Source organism: Sinocyclocheilus anshuiensis, unplaced genomic scaffold (assembly GCF_001515605.1).
Source record: "Sinocyclocheilus anshuiensis isolate Anshui unplaced genomic scaffold, SAMN03320099.WGS_v1.1 scaffold929, whole genome shotgun sequence".
Classification (NCBI taxonomy): Eukaryota; Metazoa; Chordata; class Actinopteri; order Cypriniformes; family Cyprinidae; genus Sinocyclocheilus; species Sinocyclocheilus anshuiensis.
Genome location: NW_015557109.1, coordinates 108802 through 128005, shown reverse-complemented (window position 1 = coordinate 128005; position 19204 = coordinate 108802). Strand labels below are relative to the sequence as shown.

Sequence of the window (19204 nt, the reverse complement as noted above, 5' to 3'; positions counted from 1 at the left end):
AAATAAATGATTTTTGTTAAAGGGTAACACCAGTGACACAACTCCAGGGGCCACTACTTTCATTATATATTTTATAATATTTATTTGGCATTTAGTTTGTCATTTACGTCATATATTCAATAGTTATGAATACATTATTGTATTTTAAATGGTAGAAAAACTGTTTTTGACCTCAACATAAAGCTCTTTTCCTCTGTACATGGCTGTGGGGACGAGCAGTTTTGGGGTGCTTGGAATTCTTTATAATTAATTAAAAACAAATATTGCCACATTGATTGCCCAAGAAGGTGTAATTGTTCAAATAACACATTGTGCCATTTTAAAATATAATAAAAATTGTAACCCTAAAGTGTTTTTCAAGTGTAAGATTTCTGTAAAGACTAGGGACAGAAAAAAATGGACATTTCCATAGAATGACACACTGTCAATAACTGTACGATTACAATAACATATTATCAATTATAATTTTGTGATTTAATATGCAATAAAAATCGACCATTTAACAAGTGCTGTATAATCCTAATCTGTACATTTAACTTTGTTTCAGCTGTTTTATTTGACGAGCGCTTGTGTTTTGGGAGACTTTTATTTTGACATGTTTGGACGTGTCGTTGTTTCCGGCTGTTCCGTCATTCCAGCTTTCAAACATGGAGTCTATTTTCCACGAAAAAGTAAGAATCGCGTTTTAAGGAATTATATTTATGACTTATATTTCACGTTCATCACCCGTAAATGAGAGATTTGTCTGCGTGTCAGCGTGTCTTTACACGAATGGGTTTAATCGGGTTTATATGAAGGGTTCTTGGACTTTCCTCGACTGTCAACAATCAGAAATGGACTGATATGTTTGTTTACTGTCAGTGTGCGTCACTTTCATTATTCTCGTGTTTCTATAAACATCACAGTAGCTATGTTTACAAACACGTAACGTTACCATGGTACTTTATTATACACCGCAGCACTGATGAATGATAGTCACATGACTAATACTGTAGTGCTTATGCCATGGTACTGAAATACTACAGTAATGATCAGTTATTATAGAAATAGACATTACACAGGATTTTCCCCACTGTCTCCCCTCTTGTGATAAGTGCAAATCAGAGGAGGCTGACTTGCCTCATAGTTTTATTTTCTGTCATAAACTACAGGGATTCTGGTGTGAGGTTTTTAATGCAAACCTGGAAACAGACCCAGTGCTCATTATATTAGGACTCTCTAATTATACATATTCAGTGAATAGTGCTCAACAGAAATTCCTTTGGTATTGTGTGATAACAGTCAAGAAGCTGTTAAAGGTTAACCCTCCTGCTGCCAAACTATGGCTTGAGGAACTTACATTTAATGTTTTTTTTTATTTTTATGTTTGTTTATGTGCATATAAAAAAACTAATGTTGCAAGGTTATTCGATGACTGAATAAAAACTTATTTTTAAAAAGTGACATTGTTGATGTGTCTGTGTGTTTCAGCAAGAGGGCTCTCTGTGTGCGCAGCACTGCTTGAACAACCTGCTGCAGGGAGAGTACTTCAGTCCCGTGGAGCTGTCGGCGATCGCGCAGCAGCTGGATGAGGAGGAGCGCGTGCGCATGGCTGAAGGAGGCGTTCAGACGGAGGAGTACCGGACCTTTCTGCAGGTGCTACACACACGGCTCATTTCAAAGAACAAGTGTCACTGTTATACGTGATCACAGTCTTAATATGCTTGTGTTCTACCATCTTTAGCAACCGTCGGGAAACATGGATGACAGCGGCTTCTTCTCCATTCAGGTGAGTCACGTTTGAGGCACAGGGAAGCAGTTTAGTGGAGTGATGCTGCCAGGATCGTGCCCTTGTCCAAATACTCACACTTGCGGTCACTTGAGCACTCGACTACTTCTCTGACGTACCTCCTGTGTTTGGCCTAAGTGTCCAAGTGAGGTTGAAGAACACAAGCGCGTGTCAAACTTTTCATTACCCGATGGGACATCCATATAGTGTTGTAAAAATGCAATAGCTTTATTTTCATTTTAAATACTTTGCATTTTAAAATCAAAATCTAGGCTAAATGTGTGTTCAGTAGTCTCTATAATATGACACCATTTAAAATGTGGTGCTTCTAATTAAGTGATGAAAAGCAGTTGCAAATGTTGTACAAAATAAATATCACCACTACTCCTCTTTGCACCAATAAAACGTGCAACACTTTGTTTTTCTACCAAATTATAAGTAATAATAGGCCCTGTCTAATTATTATATGAATATTTAACTTACATTGGAAAGTTTTACGTGACCTCTTGCGAGATCTCAGCAAAAATCTCAACATTTATTCCAAAACATGATGCATGATGGGAATACGTTACGCTCCAGAGCGGATTTAGTGTGTGTTAAGAGCATTGCGCTTTGGTGTTTTTAAGATCTGGGACAGTCTTGCGCACGCGCTCTCAAGTGGCCAAGACGGCAAGTGTGGATATTTGGACAAGGCAACCATGTGGACATAGGAGAGCACTGCAGCTGCACTCCTTCTTAATTCATGTTCCTGGTGTTTTTGTGCATGATTCTCCAAAGAATGAGAACATGTTTGTCTTTCATCATACTATAAAGACTCGCTCTACCTCTGAGACAGCTTCCTTTTCATCATTTCCCCATCTGATGGTCTGAGTCTGCCGTCACATGAGTTGCGATCAGTTTCATGTTGACTATCTTCTGCACGGCTCTGGCATTGTGATAGAATAAACAAATGCGCTGTGTTTTGATGGTGTGTCTTGAGCGGATGCGCCGTGTTTTGATGGCGTGTCTTGAGCGGATGCGCCGTGTTTTGATGGTGTGTCTTGAGCGGATGCGCCGTGTTTTGAGTGTCTTGAGCGGATGCGCCGTGTTTTGAGTGTCTTGAGCGGATGCGCCGTGTTTTGAGTGTCTTGAGCGGATGCGCCGTGTTTTGAGTGTCTTGAGTGTGTCGAGCGGATGCGCTGTGTTTTGATGGCGTGTCTTGAGCGGATGCGCCGTGTTTTGATGGGGTGTCTTGAGCGGATGCGCCGTGTTTTCATGGGGTGTCTTGAGCGGATGCGCCTTGTTTTGATGGGGTGTCTTGAGCGGATGCGCATTGTTTTGAGTGTGTCTTGAGCGGATGCGCCGTGTTTTGATGGCGTGTCTTGAGCGGATGCACCGTGTTTTGATGGTGTCTTGAGCGGATGCGCCGTGTTTTGCACCATATGCAAACCTTAGCAATAAATAAATAAATAAAATATATAAAAATTATTTAACCAGAACATAGTGGGATCTGCATTTGCAATAATCAGTCCCTGTAACATTCAACGCGAGCACCGGCCTAACTGCACAAAACGCCCCCATTACGAGAGAAAGCTGCAGCCACGCGAAGGCTCTTCACATGGGACGAGGCAAGCGGCGGAACCGAGGCGGCGCCCACGCCACGGTCCCTCGGTGGACGTTAAAAGCCCAAATGATGCCACACTTCAGCTTTGTACACCGAAACGGGAACTGGAACAATTCCTTTCATCCTCCATTACTAGCAGAGAACTATATTAACGTCTCAGCAGACAGGGCATGGAGGTGGAGGACGAGGAGGCCGACCTGCGCAGAGCCCTTCAGCTCAGCATGCAGGGTGAGAAACACACGTCAGGTGTGTGCACTCTTTCATTACAAAAATAGGCAGAACAATCGGGGGAAACGCATCTAATTGCATTTTTTAAATTTTTATTATATTCATGTTTTTTATTTAGTATTATTATTTTTATTATATTATTGTCACTAATGTGGTCTATAAAACATTTACATTTAGTCATTTAGCAGACGCTTTTATCCAAAGCGACTTACAAATGAGGACAATAAAAGCAGTCAAAACTAACAAAAGAGCAACAATCACAATCAACAATCTAATCAACTCTATGCGAAGGAGATGTGTTGCACTGCGTGAGGCAAATGGTGGTCACACCAGATACTGACTGGTTTTCGGACCTCCCCGGACCCCCCAATACAGTAAAACTGCACATTTTAGAGTGGCCTTTTATTGTGGCCAGCCTAAGGCACACCTGTGCAATAATCATGCTGTCTAATCAGCATCTTGATATGCCACACCTGTGAGGTGGATGGATTATCTCGGCAAAGGAGAAGTGCTCACTAACACAGATTTAGACAGATTTGTGAACAATATTTGAGAGAAATAGGCCTTTTGTGTACATAGAAAAAGTCTTAGATCTTTGAGTTCAGCTCATGAAAAATGGGGGCAAAAACAAAAGTGTTGCGTTTATAATTTTGTTCAGTTTATGTATGTGTATTATACACACACACACACCACACATATATATATATATATATATATATATATATACACACACAGTAAGAAATACTACAGAAATTAAAGTAATCAAATCTAAAATAACACTGAATGTGTTATTTTACATTTGATTACTTTAATTTCTGTAGTATTTCTTACCTGAATAAAAACTTATTTAACCTGAAAAACTTAGTTTCATGGCTCTCTTTATTCTATTGCATTTATTTGTGCTGTTGTTTGTCATTTTTTTTATTTGTTCTTATTTTATTACTGACTTTTTACTTGTTTTTTTTTATGAAAATAAAACTTTGCGTTGAAGAAAAGTAGATTTTTGTTTGTATATGCTGTCAATTATAGTTCTTAGAAAGAAAATCGGAATCGGCAAGAATCGGTATCGGCCAAGAAAATTGCAATCGGTGCATCTCTAGTTTCTCTGTTTCTGCTGGGATTGACATCCCGTGGTAACTAGGATTTACACAAGCTTCAGTCTGGATCCAGAACACCTGAGAAGAGATGATGCCAACCCCTCAGAGGACCTCAGATGATGCCAACCCTGAAACAACATACAGAACTACCACATTTTGCTATAAGTTTGATTGCATCATATAATAATTGCTGTTAATAGTGTTCATTGTCTGTTTGATTACATCTTTAATTGATTTTTCCGTACATTTCTGCCATATGTACATTAACTGACAGACACCACTGATAAGCTACCACTAAATATTGTAGAAACGTAACTTTCTGTAAAGTTGCTTTGCAACGATTTGTATCGTGAAAAGCGCTGTACAAATAAACTTGAATTGAATTGAATAGCAATATATGCAATTGTTTAGACCTGAACAACCATCAATCATTAAATTAACCCTTGCATTGAGTTTCTCAATGAGGCTGTTAAGCTTTATAATAAATGCACCAATTCAGCTAGAATCTAGAGGTACTTGCATTGCTGTTTAGAGGTTCCCTTTGTGGTCGTTGTTGCAGAAAGGGGTTTCCCAAGGTTGTTGATTGGCTGGAGGCGTTGGCTGAAGGATGGTGCATGGGCTGGTTAAAGTTTTGGGGCGAGCACAGTCGGAGTTGGACTCAAGAGACACGGCTTTGCGGCAAAACTTAACTCAGAACGCAAAACTAAACGGAAAAGAAATTAAAGTAGAAGACAGAAAGAAAAGTGACGAGACTAGATGCCGTACATCCTCATGGTTTTTAAAGGAGCAGCTGGCGTGCAAGCCAGAGCACGCTGAAAAGCACTTGGAGGCAAAAGCCATGACAAAAAGCAATGGCAAAATGCCCAAAAGGCAAAAAACATGACTAAAAGCTAAAGAAATGGCAAAAGCGTAATTTGTTGTTGTCCTTAGTTTTTAAACTGGGCTGTTGGACACATCCCAAATGGTGTCTTGACCAATTAGACCGGGGGGCCCAAACTCGGTCCTGGAGGGCCAGTGTCCTGCAGAGTTTAGATCCATCCCTAATTAGACACACCTGAACCAGCTAATCAAGCTCTTACTAGGCATACTAGAAACCTCCAGGCAGGTGTGTTGAGGCAAGTTGGAGCTAAACTCTGCAGGACATCGGCCCTCCAGGACCAAGTTTGGACACCCCTGAATTAGACATTGTCTTAGCTTGGCGTGTTATCATGTTTCTCCTACCAATACATAATGGTCCGAATTTTCCCGCTCTTGCAGAGTATAATTTGGACATGATTTCTATAACGAGAATATAATACAATTTAACAAAGAATTAATTGATAGATACATTTAAATAATGAATATTCACACACACACACACATACTAAACACGACTATAAACCTATAAACCAGGGGTGCCCAAGCTCGGTCCTGGAGGGCCGGTGTCCTGCAGAGTTCCGGGAAGTTTCTAGTATGCCTAGTAAGAGCTTGATTAGCTGGTTCAGGTGTGTTTATCTGGGGTTGGAGCTAAACTCTGCGGGACACCGGCCCTCCAGGACCGAGCTTGGGCACCCCTGCTATAAACTATTCAAAAGTTATTCAAAATGACATACACAATGAGTGATTAGGACATGATAGTCAAATGTGTGGGTTACATAGATGATATGGAGTTCTGTATAGAAGTGATAGTTGCTCATAAGTCCTTTTAGCATCATTTTGGTGCATATATACATGTAAAGGCAGTCTCTGTGCCATTCTATGAACGTGAGGACGTGTTCAAAAGGGTCTAGAAGGAATGTCAGTCTGGTTCTTGTCTTCTAGGTGGGGGAAGTCAATCTGAAATAATGGTCCGAATTTTCCCGCTCTTGCAGAGTATAATTTGGACATGATTTCTATAACGAGAATATAATACAATTTAACAAAGAATTAATTGATAGATACATTTAAATAATGAATATTCACACACACACACACATACTAAACACGACTATAAACCTATAAACCAGGGGTGCCCAAGCTCGGTCCTGGAGGGCCGGTGTCCTTGATTACTATCATGGATTTACATGTGATGGTCATGCTGTGCATCTCTTTGACCATCAATCTTGGTTACTTGCCCCAAATTTAGCAATCTCCTTCCTGAGTTAGAATTATCAATAAGTGTACTTTTGTGTTAATGTTGCAAGCTGTTTAAAGCTGCTAGTTGGTTGGTAAGGCTTACTTCAGGCTGGCTGGCACTAGGATCTGATTTACGATCATTCATGTTGTCTTGGGCCTCTTTGCGGAATTCGGCTCCTCGTGTTTCAACTATGTTCTGATCGAATCTTAAATTGTCTGTTTCACTCTGAAACGCTACAATGTGAAGCATAGTCAGATTAAGTAGTATCTACTGCTAAAGGGCATATTTGGCAGAATCACTGATACTACCTCAAACATTTAAGGTCTCTCACACTTGAAATAATTAACACTGGATAATTCTAAACCCCAGGTAAATGGGATGCTGACGAATCCAGTCGGAGTTATATTCTTTCTTCTATCTTTCAAGCTTTTTAATGCCACTCAGTGGGTGTTGAATGCATCAGTCCAAAAGAAATTAAATAAAAAGCGCCCATCCATTAAAAAAAAGTGTCTCACATGGCTCCGGGGGGGTGAACAAAGGCCTTCTGTAGTGAATCGATGCGTTTTTGTAAGAAAAATATCCATATTCAAAATGTAGTAATCACTTTAATGTAGCTTGCGCCAGCTGTTGTACACAGAAGCAGTTCCGGGCGGATTTCGTATGAGTTCAGCGCTGCGCATGCGCCGGTGAGTCTCGTGAACACCAACGTATGTTAACAGGAGCAAAGGAAGCAAAGTTTCCTTACTTTAGCAAAGGAAAACCAGTCTCCTCTTGGCTTATATCCAAATCCTCCGACATTCTTCTTTACAAATCCTCGTTTTGTACTTCTAATTAGTGACCGTTGTTTTGTTCACTTCTGAGCGGCGCGTGCGCAGCGCTGAACTCATACGTCATCCGCCCGGAACTGCTTCCGTGTACAACAGTGAGCGCAAGCTAGATTAAAGTGATTATTATGTTTTGAATATGGATATTTTTCTTACAAAAACACATCGATTCGCTACAGAAGGCCTTTGTTCACCCCCCCGGAGCCATGTGAGACACTTTTTTTTTTTATGGATGGGTGCTTTTTATTTAACTTCTTTTGGACTGATGCATGCAACACCCGCTGAGTGGCATTAAACAGCTTGAAAGATCAAAGACAATTTTTAATATAACTCCAACTGGATTCCTCTGAAAGAAGAAAGTCATATACACCTAAGATGACATGAGGGTGAGTAATTTATGGGCTAATTTTCATTTTTGGGTGAACAAACACTTTAAAAATGAAGATGCCAAAAGGGAAGTTTGTTAAGACCCAATATCTAAAAGGGCATTAAGATATCTTTAATACTTTTTGAGTTACAGGCCTGCAAACTTTGGAGAAAAAACTTGAAAAGTGCTCTTTTCCCATTTTTGAAAGGTCACCATTGCCACAAAATGCAACAAAGATTGCTAAAGTAATTTTTACCCCCCTGTTATTTGGCTCTGATTCTCAGGTGAAAATGGCCATTTTGATCCCCTCTACAAAATAGTGGATTACTCAGTAAATATTCATTCATAACATTTAATATTTTGGCTGCTTTAACTTTTGCTTTGTTTAACTTTCTCCAAAAAGAAATATTAGCAAAATCAAAAATTTGAACCATGGACCTCTGGTTGACACGGAATGACCCCTCAATTAAAATCTCAGAATATCTAGTTTAGTGTTTCGTGTTTCCGTGAGATGTGTTGAAAAACACTTATTCGTTCACACCACTAGAAACAGTGCAGATCTAAAGATCACAGTCCTCTCCCGTGCTTCAGGTCAGAACAGAGCCGTTTTCTGATCTGCTGTTCTTTCGCTCTTTACCGGCTGTAGGTGGCAGCGATGCCAGAAGACCCAGCGCCACTGTGACGGCGGGCTCGTCTCACGAATCGGGAAGCGGCAAGAAGGAGGCGATGACAGCGGAGGAGCTGCGCAGGAGGAGACAGGCTTACTTCGACAGGTGAGCGCTAAGTAATCGACTGCAAATTATGAATTAATTCTTTAAACTTGTAATTTGATTACATTACTGATTATTGCATTTAAAAAGTAATCAGATTACTAATTACTGTACTTTCAAGTTTACATTTTTTAAACCTAAAAAATACACTATGAAGTGAAACTCATAGTTCTTTCAGTAATTTAATATTGACTGAAAAATTACTTAAGTATCAAGACAGCAACTTGAACGATCACTTACATTTTTTCCTGATAACAGCGAAAAGAACATAAACATATGTTTTGTAATTTTTGATTGCACATAAGAGCAATACATAATTTGAAACTGTAAAAGTTCGTTTATTTGTATACACTCGCAATACCAACAAAATATTGTGCTTTTGTAAAATAAAGAAAACAAATAGGATGTGCTTTCTGCATTCTCAGTCTCCGCGAATATCTTTCTGAAATGCGTCACTAAAATGAACGAAAACTCAGCGAATACTTGACACACAGACACAGAAATATATCTTAAGAAAGCTTGAAGTGTCTGTTTTTAAATGAAGTAATCTTGAAAACAAATATTCTCTGATAAAGTAATTCATTTAAAACCAATGTGAAGTACAGACTTTCCCGTCAGAGCTCTCCTATAATGTGGTCACACCCGCGCATCTTGCTCTATAAGATAATCATCCACACGAAGCCAGGCTTGAGACGCGCCAACATATAAACTCCCACATCACCTCTGTAAACAAAGCGTTAAGATTCATCAAGTTCATCTAGGCTGCTTTTCGTTTTTGGAACAAGACGCGCTGTGAGGAATAAGCCTTGAATTTATCTCAGAAGAAGAATGCGATGCGACGCGGCTTAATCCAGTGGAGGATCTCATTCTGAGTCATTTATTTTTACTTGTATCAGTGTTATTGTGACATGAAGTACACATTCTTGAGGTGAACTTTTCCCAAACTATAATGCCATATTAAAATGTGAAATTGAGTGCAACATTTTGAAATATGATAGGAAACCTTTCATTGCATCTAAATGTTGTAGGACTTGTCTGCATTTTTAGCTCGCATTCTCATACTGACGCACAAAACATGATATTTACTTCATATTTTTTAACACTGCATTTGTAACTTAAGTAACGTAAATTTATTCACATTAGGAACTGTAATCAAATTGCATAAATTTAAAGTGTAATGCATTACATTACTACGTTATCAGGAAAAGTAATTAGAATACAGTAACGCTCTGGTGCTGAGTAATGATGACGGTCTGATCTCCTCACAGGCAGCAAGCTCAGTCCACCGCTCACCACAGCAGCTCCGCCGGTAAGAGATTCTGTCTGCCGTCATCTTCCTGATTACAGACGTCTGCTTTATGAATCTGTCTGGGATCTGCGCTGCTCAGCAGATCATGTTGTTTTGCAGACGGAGGGAAGGACAGCGGGACCAAACCCAACCAGTGACGGTCCATCAGCGCCGGTGACGGACGCCCTGAATGCCCTTGACCCGACCTCTCTCTGGGAATGATGGGACTCACACCTCCTCTCAGAACTGGCCCGGGACCGATCAGGTCCTGCTGTGTAATAAAGGGACATTCGTTTAGCTTCGCTTCTCCTCTTTGAGTTGAACGAAGTGAAAGGGAAGCGTTTCCCCGGATCATTCCTCTTCCTCAGACGGACACACGAGCGAGACGAGACAGCGTGAGGAGGGAGCTGTCAGCGCTGGGATCACTCCTGCATTCTGGGACCATTGGGCTTTACTGGGGTTACTGGATCTCTCTGCTCTTCTCCTCTGTGGACTGTAGTGAAGACCTTCTGCTGGTCACCGGTGAGCGGCGGGTGACGTGCCCTAGGTAGACGGCACAGTGAGGGCAGATGCTGACGTGGAGATCAGTCTTCATACAGATTCAGACCTTCACTTGTTTTAGTCGTTCATCAGTCGTCCCTCATTTGTTGGCAGGCAGCAGCTCTTTTGGATCAAGGTTGTGATTTCTCATGGTTTTAACATTCTTTTCTATGATTTAATGCGTTTGGTGGCACAGCAGCGTTTCTGAACTCGTTTCACATTCAGCAATAGTTTTTAAGTGATTGGTTATTCTTGAACTCCTATATAGACTTATTGTTTCTTAAATAAAAACGTTTCTTTTCCCCCTGAGTGGATGTTGTTTGTTTCTTCTCTCTGGAATATTTTGATTCTGTGAGTCTCTTGAAGATGTCAGATGTTCCTTCAGCATTTAGCGCTGGAGTGTCATTCACGATGGAAAGAAGAAGAACGAGTCTATCTGAATGCCGTCATTCAGCTGCAGCAGTGTACAAGTAAACATGATGGAGAGATGTACTGTGTCAAAATGATACTCCCAGAAACCAGTCAAAACTGTGAAACATTCCCACATTAAAATCATATCCAATTGAAAGAATCAGAAAGAGCTTTATTGCCAGGTATGTTTACACATACGAGGAATTTGTTTTAGTGACAGAAGCTTCCAGTGTAACAGAATGACAGTGACAAGACGAGACTGATAATAAAAACAATAAACACAGGATAAGTAAATAGGAAATAACAATATACAAAAAAAATACACAATGTACAAAGTCAAACATTCTCTTTTCTCTGTGATTTCTCCTGACTATGTAAAACCGAGGCCGAGTAAATGATAACAGAATCATTTTTGGCCGAACCATCCTATTAAGTTGATGACCTGCAGATATGTAGATATGAATATCTGTTAAAGTCTGAATGAAATTACAGCAAGTTTCCTACAATCATTCTTAAAGGAATAGTTCACCAAAAAAATGTACTAGTTTGCTGAAAATGCTCAGCAATGGATGCTCTGCAGTGAATGGGCCCATCAGAATGAGAGTCCAAACAGCTGATAAAAACATCACAATAATCCACAGCACTCCAGTCCATCAGTTAACATCTGGAGAAGACAAAAGCTGAAACAAACCCAGCATTGAGACGCTTTAAATTCAAACCTGATCCATTGGTGAGCAAGTTGATGGAGTGATACATTTCTCCAAATCTGTTCCCATGAAGAAACAAACTCATCTACATCTTGAATGGCCTGAGGATGAGAACAATTGCCATTCTTTCATTAAAGCACTTAAGATTTCATCAAAACTGAAACTCAAACAAGTGAGAATAACCTGGTGATCTGCCATCACTGATCTGTTTCAGACAGGTCTAAAATTGTTTGTTTGTTAATAGATAATCTCTAAAGTACACTGAACTTTGTCTCTGCAAACAGTCAGAACACAACAGACGGGAAAAGATCCTCGGCAGCCTGTCAGTGAGTATGCATGTTACTTTATGCATGTATTTATAGTTAATATTTTCAGATGTTAGGGCTGGTTTTATTGTTCAGTGTTTTGCCACCATGTTTGTTGCTTTTAGTACTTATAGAAATCCTTCAGTAAAGAACAGAGGGAAGAATGATGAATCGCGGGTGCTTGTGTGTCTTAATATGAAGCAATGTTTCTCTAGAATAATTAAAACTCAATATAAGCTGTTTTTTGTATCAACAGGTCAAAGGATTTTTGAAAAACGATTATGAAATGGAGTTAAGAGTGCTGTTCACCCTCGTTTATTCGTCTGGTTTTCTGTGCGTTCTTAAAAGTCAAGAGCCCAAAACTCCTGACGTCACGGATCTGGCCTTCAAAAATATTGACTTTGCCATGAACCTCTATCGCAAGATATCAAGTTATCATGACAAAAACATCTTCTTCTCGCCGCTGAGTGTTTCCACGTCTTTCGCCACGCTCTTACTGGCCTCCAAGGGCTCGACACGCAGTCAGATGGAGAAGGGCCTGAATCTGGACTCTCTGGACGGGACTGGAGACGCGACGCTCATCCCACAGCTCTTTGAGCAGCTGCAGAAGAACATCTCGCAGGACGGAAAACTGCACATGGAGCAGGGCACGGCACTCTTCGTAGACGAGCGCTTTAACGTCGAGAGAGTCTTCAGCGATCAGATCAAGACGTTCTTCGGTGCCGATGTGAACAATGTGGATTTCAGTAAGACAGAGCTCAGCAAGAGCACCATCAACGAGTATGTCAGCAGAAAGACCGGCGGCAAAGTGAACGAAATGGTGACGAGCGTCGAGCCGCTGACGCAGATGATGCTCCTCAACACCATTTTCTTTCAGGGTGAGTTTCTATTAGGCCTGGAAACATAAATCCATGCATCTCGAATCGAGAAATGATTCCGCATCGATTCTGAGATTTCCCAAATGCATGGCAATTCTTTCTCGAGTCGATTCTGAGCGTAGTTTTGAACAGCAGATGGCGCTGCATGCTGTAGAAACCGCCGTACTCTGCTTGTTTCCAAATCCTTACACACACTTGAACCTAAAATAATCATTCATAAAATTCGAAAAGGTTGAAGCGAACCACAAGGGTGTTCACAGTGGGCTGTGTTTACATTAATCTGGAGTCATAAAAGCATTCTGAGCCGAGGTGAAATTACAGACTCAGCCGAACGCACAAGCTCTCTTCAGCGCTTGTCTTCATGAGTGTTTGAGTGTGCGGATAAAAACGAGAGAGTGCCATCTGCTGTTAAGATCTAATCTCAGAATCCATTCCAGAGAGAATCGCCATGCATTCGTTAGATCTCAGAATCCATCCACAAACTGATTCTGCATTGATTTTTCGTCGCAGCCCTAGTTTCTATGCATGTGGAAACACTGAATTAAACAACTGGGATTTGATGTAAAGCTCTTTGTTCTCAAGGTGACTGGGATCGTCCGTTTGACCCCAACAGCACAGAAATTAGTCGCTTCTATGTGGACAAGTACAACATCGTTCAAGTCCCCATGATGGTGAAGGAGGACAGATTCTCCACGGCTGAGGACCGTGAGCTGCACGCTCGAGTGCTGCGTCTGTCGTACCGCGGCGGAGCGGCGCTGCTCATCGTCCTTCCCGACGCCACAGCCGACTACACCGTCATCGACGACGAGATCAGCGCCGAGCGATTCCACCGCTGGATCAAAAACATGAGACTCATGTGAGACACAGCCTTCAGCCGGTGCATGCTGTACGATACTGGCCTCCATTCGCAAATCCTGAAAGATTCCTCAGATACTAGTCCAAAATCTGTAGTCTTTAGGGGATTTCGCACCGGAGGAAACTTTCCATAGTTCCTAGAACTATTGGCTGAAGTTCCCGCTTTTTTGGCGTGTTCGCACCGCAGGAACTAGGATTGTATTTAGTTCTAGGAACTCTGTTTGGGGGAACTAAATTAGCTCCTACTTCAGAGTAGGGTCTAAAACAGTCCTATTGACCTAATGTAGTCCTGCCCCTTTTTAACGCTGCATTTGTTGTCTTCTGTCTTCCAGTTGTATTTCCACAGTGATCTCATGGATTCATGAATCAACCGCTCGTTTTTTACTGACATTTGTTATGACATTTGCTTTAAACATTACAGTACTCACGATAACATTTGTTAACTCTACAATACATAAATCCACGTTACCAGCTACATTACTCTTATACAGCGATGCCACAGAAATACACAGAGCTACCACACAAACGGAAGTTCAAAGACAATATTCTAAAGATGGTGACGCGCTTGTTTCTCTGGAGAGTAACGTCAATAGGAACTATCAGTCACGCAAGTGTATGCTGATTGGCCAAACGCATACGAAACACCAGCTACCTGGCATTTTTAAAAAGCAGTGTACAAATAGTTACTAAATATGTACGAAAGCCCCTTTTGTTCACTAATTTAACATGTTCACTGACAGCCAGATAATGACCACTGCAATCTAATTTTACATCCTATTTACCGTCTATTTGATGTCTGCATTTACATCTGCAAGATGTATTTTTTAGAGTGTTTGCTCATCTGCAATACATTTCATATACATGTTTCCAATCAGATGGCAAATAGATGTTAAAAAATGTCTTTAAGATGTTTATGGTTTAGAGCGTATGTAAACCTGGTGTTTTTCAGATGTTTGTGCAGAGCAGATGCTTTCCAGATGAAGCCATCTTTAACAGACCTCTTGCAGACATATGTGTGCTAATTCAACTAATGATGCAGTTAGTGCAACAACAACAAAACATTTGCTCCGCACACATCGGCTTCGTTATGCCATGATTAAAATGAACACTAGAGATGGTTTTCAATCCGTGTATCATTCGATCATTCGTTTTTTGATTTAATATTGAAAGTAGAAAAATTAGAAATCGGCTTATTCAGCTTAAATGTTCGTTTTTCGTTCATGGGTAGAAAAATTAATGAACAGCTTGAATATTGGATTTCTACACGTGGGCGGGAATTAAACGCCCCTTTCTGCTGATTGGTCAGCCGAATATCAAAGTGCCTTCTCCAGTTCTTCTGCAGTATCACGCAGCAGAATAATAGTCCTCTGCTGCAGTTGTATGGATTCTTAATGCATTTATTGCAACTACATTTAATCTTTTCTCATCAAACAAACAGGCTAATGAATAGCTCAACACAACTCATACCGGGGCAGAGTCTAGACAGGGCTTTCTTCTGTGTAGATATAAATTCTATTCTTTGCATCAGCTGGGCATGGAGTACTGATTGATGTTCACTTGGATTTTTTCCCCATCGAGGGGAAATAACTTAATACTCTGTCATTTATAGTCGTATGGTAAAATGTATATTTTTAATTGTGTAACGTTACGTTCAAAATAACTACAAAATGTCATGCCTTTGAAAAATAAAGAGAACAACAGAATGCGCTGCTTTAGCGCGTCTCGGTCTCCTTGAGCATCTTTCTGCCGCATGCCACAAACATGAACCACAGCGAATACTTGTCTTCTAAAAGGCTTCATTTAGATTATTTGACATTAAATGCATTATATAAGTCACTTTGGAATAAATCACAGTAGGCCTATGTATCATGATAAAAAAAGCGACTTTACAGTCTGGAAATACTTTAGGCTATAGCAAATTATTTCTCGGGCCCCCTATCACTTTAAGAACCGCTGGTCTAGCCCTGTCTAGACTCTGCCCCGGTACGAGTTGTGTCGAGCTATTCATTAGCCTGTTTGATGAGAAAAATATGATATTGATAAAATGGGTTATTAATCCGTACAATTGCAGCAGTGGAGGACTATTATTCTGCTGCGTGATACTACAGAAGAACTGAAGAAGGCACTTTGATATTCGGCTGACCAATCAGCAGAAAGGGGCGTTTAATTCCCGCCCACGTGTAGAAATCCAATATTCAAGCTGTTTATTAATTTTTCCACCCATGAACGAAAAACAAACATTTAAGCTGAATTCTCCTTTTTCGTTTTTTGGAAAAAAACTAAAACACGAAAAAGGACCCATTTTCTAATTTTTCTACTTTCAATATTAAATAAAAAAATGAATGATCGAATGATACACGGATTGTTTTCGTTTGCTAGCCACCATTTCAGTTCTGCGTGTGGATGTGGCTCGCCGTCATTGAACACGACACGGAAACACTCAAGTCTTTTTACTGCCGTACAGTCACTGATGACGACTGAGATCCCACAGTGTGATGAGGCTTACAGCTGGGATCATGTTCATACAGTCTGACAAGCAATAATCATAAATCATACAGTGTGCATCCGGCTGTAGAGCTGCTGCTTTTTACTTTAGTGTGTGTCACCATTTACTCTCCCTTGTGTTCCTCCAAAACACTGATGAACACAAAACAAAGACCATTTTCAGCTCAGCAGCATCATATCAGTGAATGAAACTGATGAGATAAGGTCGTCTCAAAGAGTCAAAGCATCATTAGACGGTGGTGCAGGACACAAACATCACACTATGAGCTGCTGCTGCTGCTGTTATCGGGAAGCACCTTCGGGAGAATAAATGAAAGCTCATATTTGGTGGAACTCTTTATTTAACCTCTAGTTAAAACATCATGATTTACTTTTATACATGTTGTACTATCTCTCAGAAAAATGGAGGTTCATCTGCCCAAGTTCAAGATGGAGCAATCTTACGACTTGCATGAAATCCTGCCACGTCTGGGCATCAGCAGCATTTTCCTCCATTCAGCCAACCTGACGGGTTTGAGCAAAGACGCGCATCTGAGAGTCTCACAGGTGACTGCAGCCTCACACACACGGATTATAACACGCTTTATCACAGCCGCTGACGGCTCTGTGTGTGTGTGTGTGTGTGTGCGCGCGTGCGTGCGTGTGTGTGTGCATATGTGTGTGAGTGTGTGTGTGCAGGTGCTGCATAAAGCCGTCATCGAGGTGGATGAGAAGGGCACGACTGCAGCCTCAGTCACATCAGTGGGAATCACGGCTTATTCTCTGCCAGCCACCTTCATCATCAACAGGCCCTTCTTCTTCTTTCTGTACCATGAAGCCACTTCTAGCCTGCTGTTCATGGGCAGAGTGATTGACCCCACAAAGAACTGAGCTGTGGATAAGCACACAAACACTGACTGGAGACGCTTGTGCCTCTTCAACACACAGAAACACACAGCAGCACAGGGCCAAACACACACTAACGGAGTGATACTTCAGACAGAAAACATTACCAAACTCAGTGAACACTGTGTGGATAAGCACATTGTATTGTAAGAAATAAAGTGAGGAAATAGTGCTGTTTGCAGTCTGTCTGCTTTATTTCCGCTGGGCTCGCACGCCTCTACTGAATCAGTCAGCATCTTCTTAGTGTTTGAGTCGGGGTTAGACATTCAGTGCCGCCGGCTGCAACAGAAACCATCAGCAAACTTCAATCCGCCTGCATACACTGTGCAATAAAAAGAGGAAAAGGTAGATATTTTGAGTGTGAAATAGAAGAGCAAAGAGGCTTTGGGACGTACTAACACATCATAAAATGTGCTAATAGTTACATGCAGTCTGTCACCATAAACCAACCTGTCAATCATCCCATCACTGGTAATATCCTCATATACACACAGATTTTTTTTTTTTTTTTTTTTGCATTCATTCTGAGACACTTCCAAATGTGGTTTAAAATCAGATATACACTATATCAGGGGTGGCGAACTCCGGTCCTGGAGAGCCGCAGCCCTGCAGAGTTCAGCTCCAACCCTAATTAAAACTCACCTGCCTGTAGCTTCCTAGTAACCGTTCAGACCTTGATTAGCTTGTTCAGGTGCATTTATATTTCAGCTGTGGGTAAAATGGGTAATTCTGAAGAGCTCTGTGAATTCAAGCTTGGCACTGTGATAGGATGCCACCTTTGCAATTAGTCAGCTCGTGAAATTTCATCCCTACTAGATATTTCACAGTCAACTATAAAGTGATGTTATTGGAAAGTGAAAGTGCTTTCAAAAGTCGCCAACAATCTGCTGATTCCAGAGCTGGCATTAATAGTTAGGAGCTTCATAAATGGTTTCATGGCCGAGCGACTGCATGAACCAAGAGCAATGGCGAGTGTGAGATGCAGAGTACAGCAGCAGATACTGGACTCGAGCAGCTCGCACAGATGGCCCTAAAGTGCCAGTCACTCAGATCTTTTTATTTTTAACAATGAACAGCACTAACCACATGTAGTCTTATCTTTTCCAATCTGATTTAGGCCTCTTACACATGTGGGCCTAAATCAGATACAGCTCCAGTGCTTTGCAATAAGACTTCAGTCTGAACAGTCATATTTCAGTCAGATTTGAAGCCTGTATTGCAGCTAAAGTAGGAAGGAACTTATCAAAGTGAGATTGTTGTTTTTGGAACACAGCCCACTTGAATTGCTATATAATAATCAAATAAAACACTGTAAAGCATGAGCATGCTCTCATATAGTTCTGAGTCGGGAGCAGGTTTTCTTCGGTAAACCCAGAGTTACTTTCGGTCTCCTCACCCTTTTTAAAGCACAAGCGATGTTTAAATACCTCATTCATTCATGCTGCAGAAATGCTTTTATTGCTGCGTGTTTGTCGTTCTGTCTTTCTCTTTAGAAGACCAAAGGATTGAAGTCGTGTGACATAGTTGGCCAGCCGGTTTCACTTTTCTCTTCTTCAGGAGCTCTTGCGTGATCCTGGCAGTGTGGTTTGCATCGTTGCTGGAATATTCCTCTTCTGTCAAGCTTCAGGAGGCTGAAGTCATCTTGTCAGATATTATTTTGATAATCCACAGGCCCTCATGAACCTCTCGGACACATTTGACACTCATCTCTGGTCCTGACCCGTTCACAGCAACATGCTGGGCTCCGTCTGAGACGACCGAACACGCTCATCAGGCTTCTGTTCCTGCTTCAGTTCAGTCAGCGAGGCTGTTCACAGATGTGTTCAGTTTCTACTGTGGGGCCTAGAAATACTGCAGCGATTGAGAGGTGTGATACTTTTATTCATCTGATATTATAGCATCATTGCCCAAGACTGTACTCTCTTCTGTTGAATACTGTATGCTAGCTGATAGATTTCACTTTTAGCAGATACACACACACTACTGGTCAAAGTTTGGAATAATTAAGATGTTTTAATGTTTCTAAAAGAAGTCTCTTCTGCTCAAGGCTGCATTCACTTGATGAAAAATACAGTAAA

At 41.0% G+C, this 19204-nt stretch overlaps 2 protein-coding genes across 3 annotated transcripts; both read left to right on the top strand.

Moving 5' to 3' along the window:
• Nucleotides 1-600: 600 nt before the first annotated feature.
• Nucleotides 601-10883, top strand: LOC107677681 (ataxin-3-like). Its single transcript, XM_016472682.1, has 8 exons — nt 601-671; nt 1471-1635; nt 1724-1768; nt 2395-2468; nt 3532-3599; nt 8629-8755; nt 10021-10061; nt 10141-10883. The coding sequence occupies exons 1-8, from the start codon at nt 648-650 to the stop codon at nt 10260-10262; spliced, it is 666 nt and encodes a 221-aa protein (XP_016328168.1). The 5' UTR covers nt 601-647; the 3' UTR covers nt 10263-10883.
• Nucleotides 10884-11943: 1060 nt separating this feature from the next.
• Nucleotides 11944-17299, top strand: LOC107677687 (protein Z-dependent protease inhibitor-like). 2 transcript variants are annotated; one of them, XM_016472689.1, is made up of 5 exons: nt 11944-12024; nt 12260-12881; nt 13464-13737; nt 16640-16787; nt 16920-17299. In XM_016472689.1, the coding sequence occupies exons 2-5, from the start codon at nt 12290-12292 to the stop codon at nt 17109-17111; spliced, it is 1206 nt and encodes a 401-aa protein (XP_016328175.1). In that variant the 5' UTR covers nt 11944-12024; nt 12260-12289; the 3' UTR covers nt 17112-17299. The 2 variants fall into 2 exon arrangements, with proteins under 2 accessions (XP_016328175.1, XP_016328176.1); XM_016472690.1 differs by having other exon boundaries at nt 11993-12020.
• The last annotated feature ends 1905 nt before the right edge of the window (nt 17300-19204 follow it).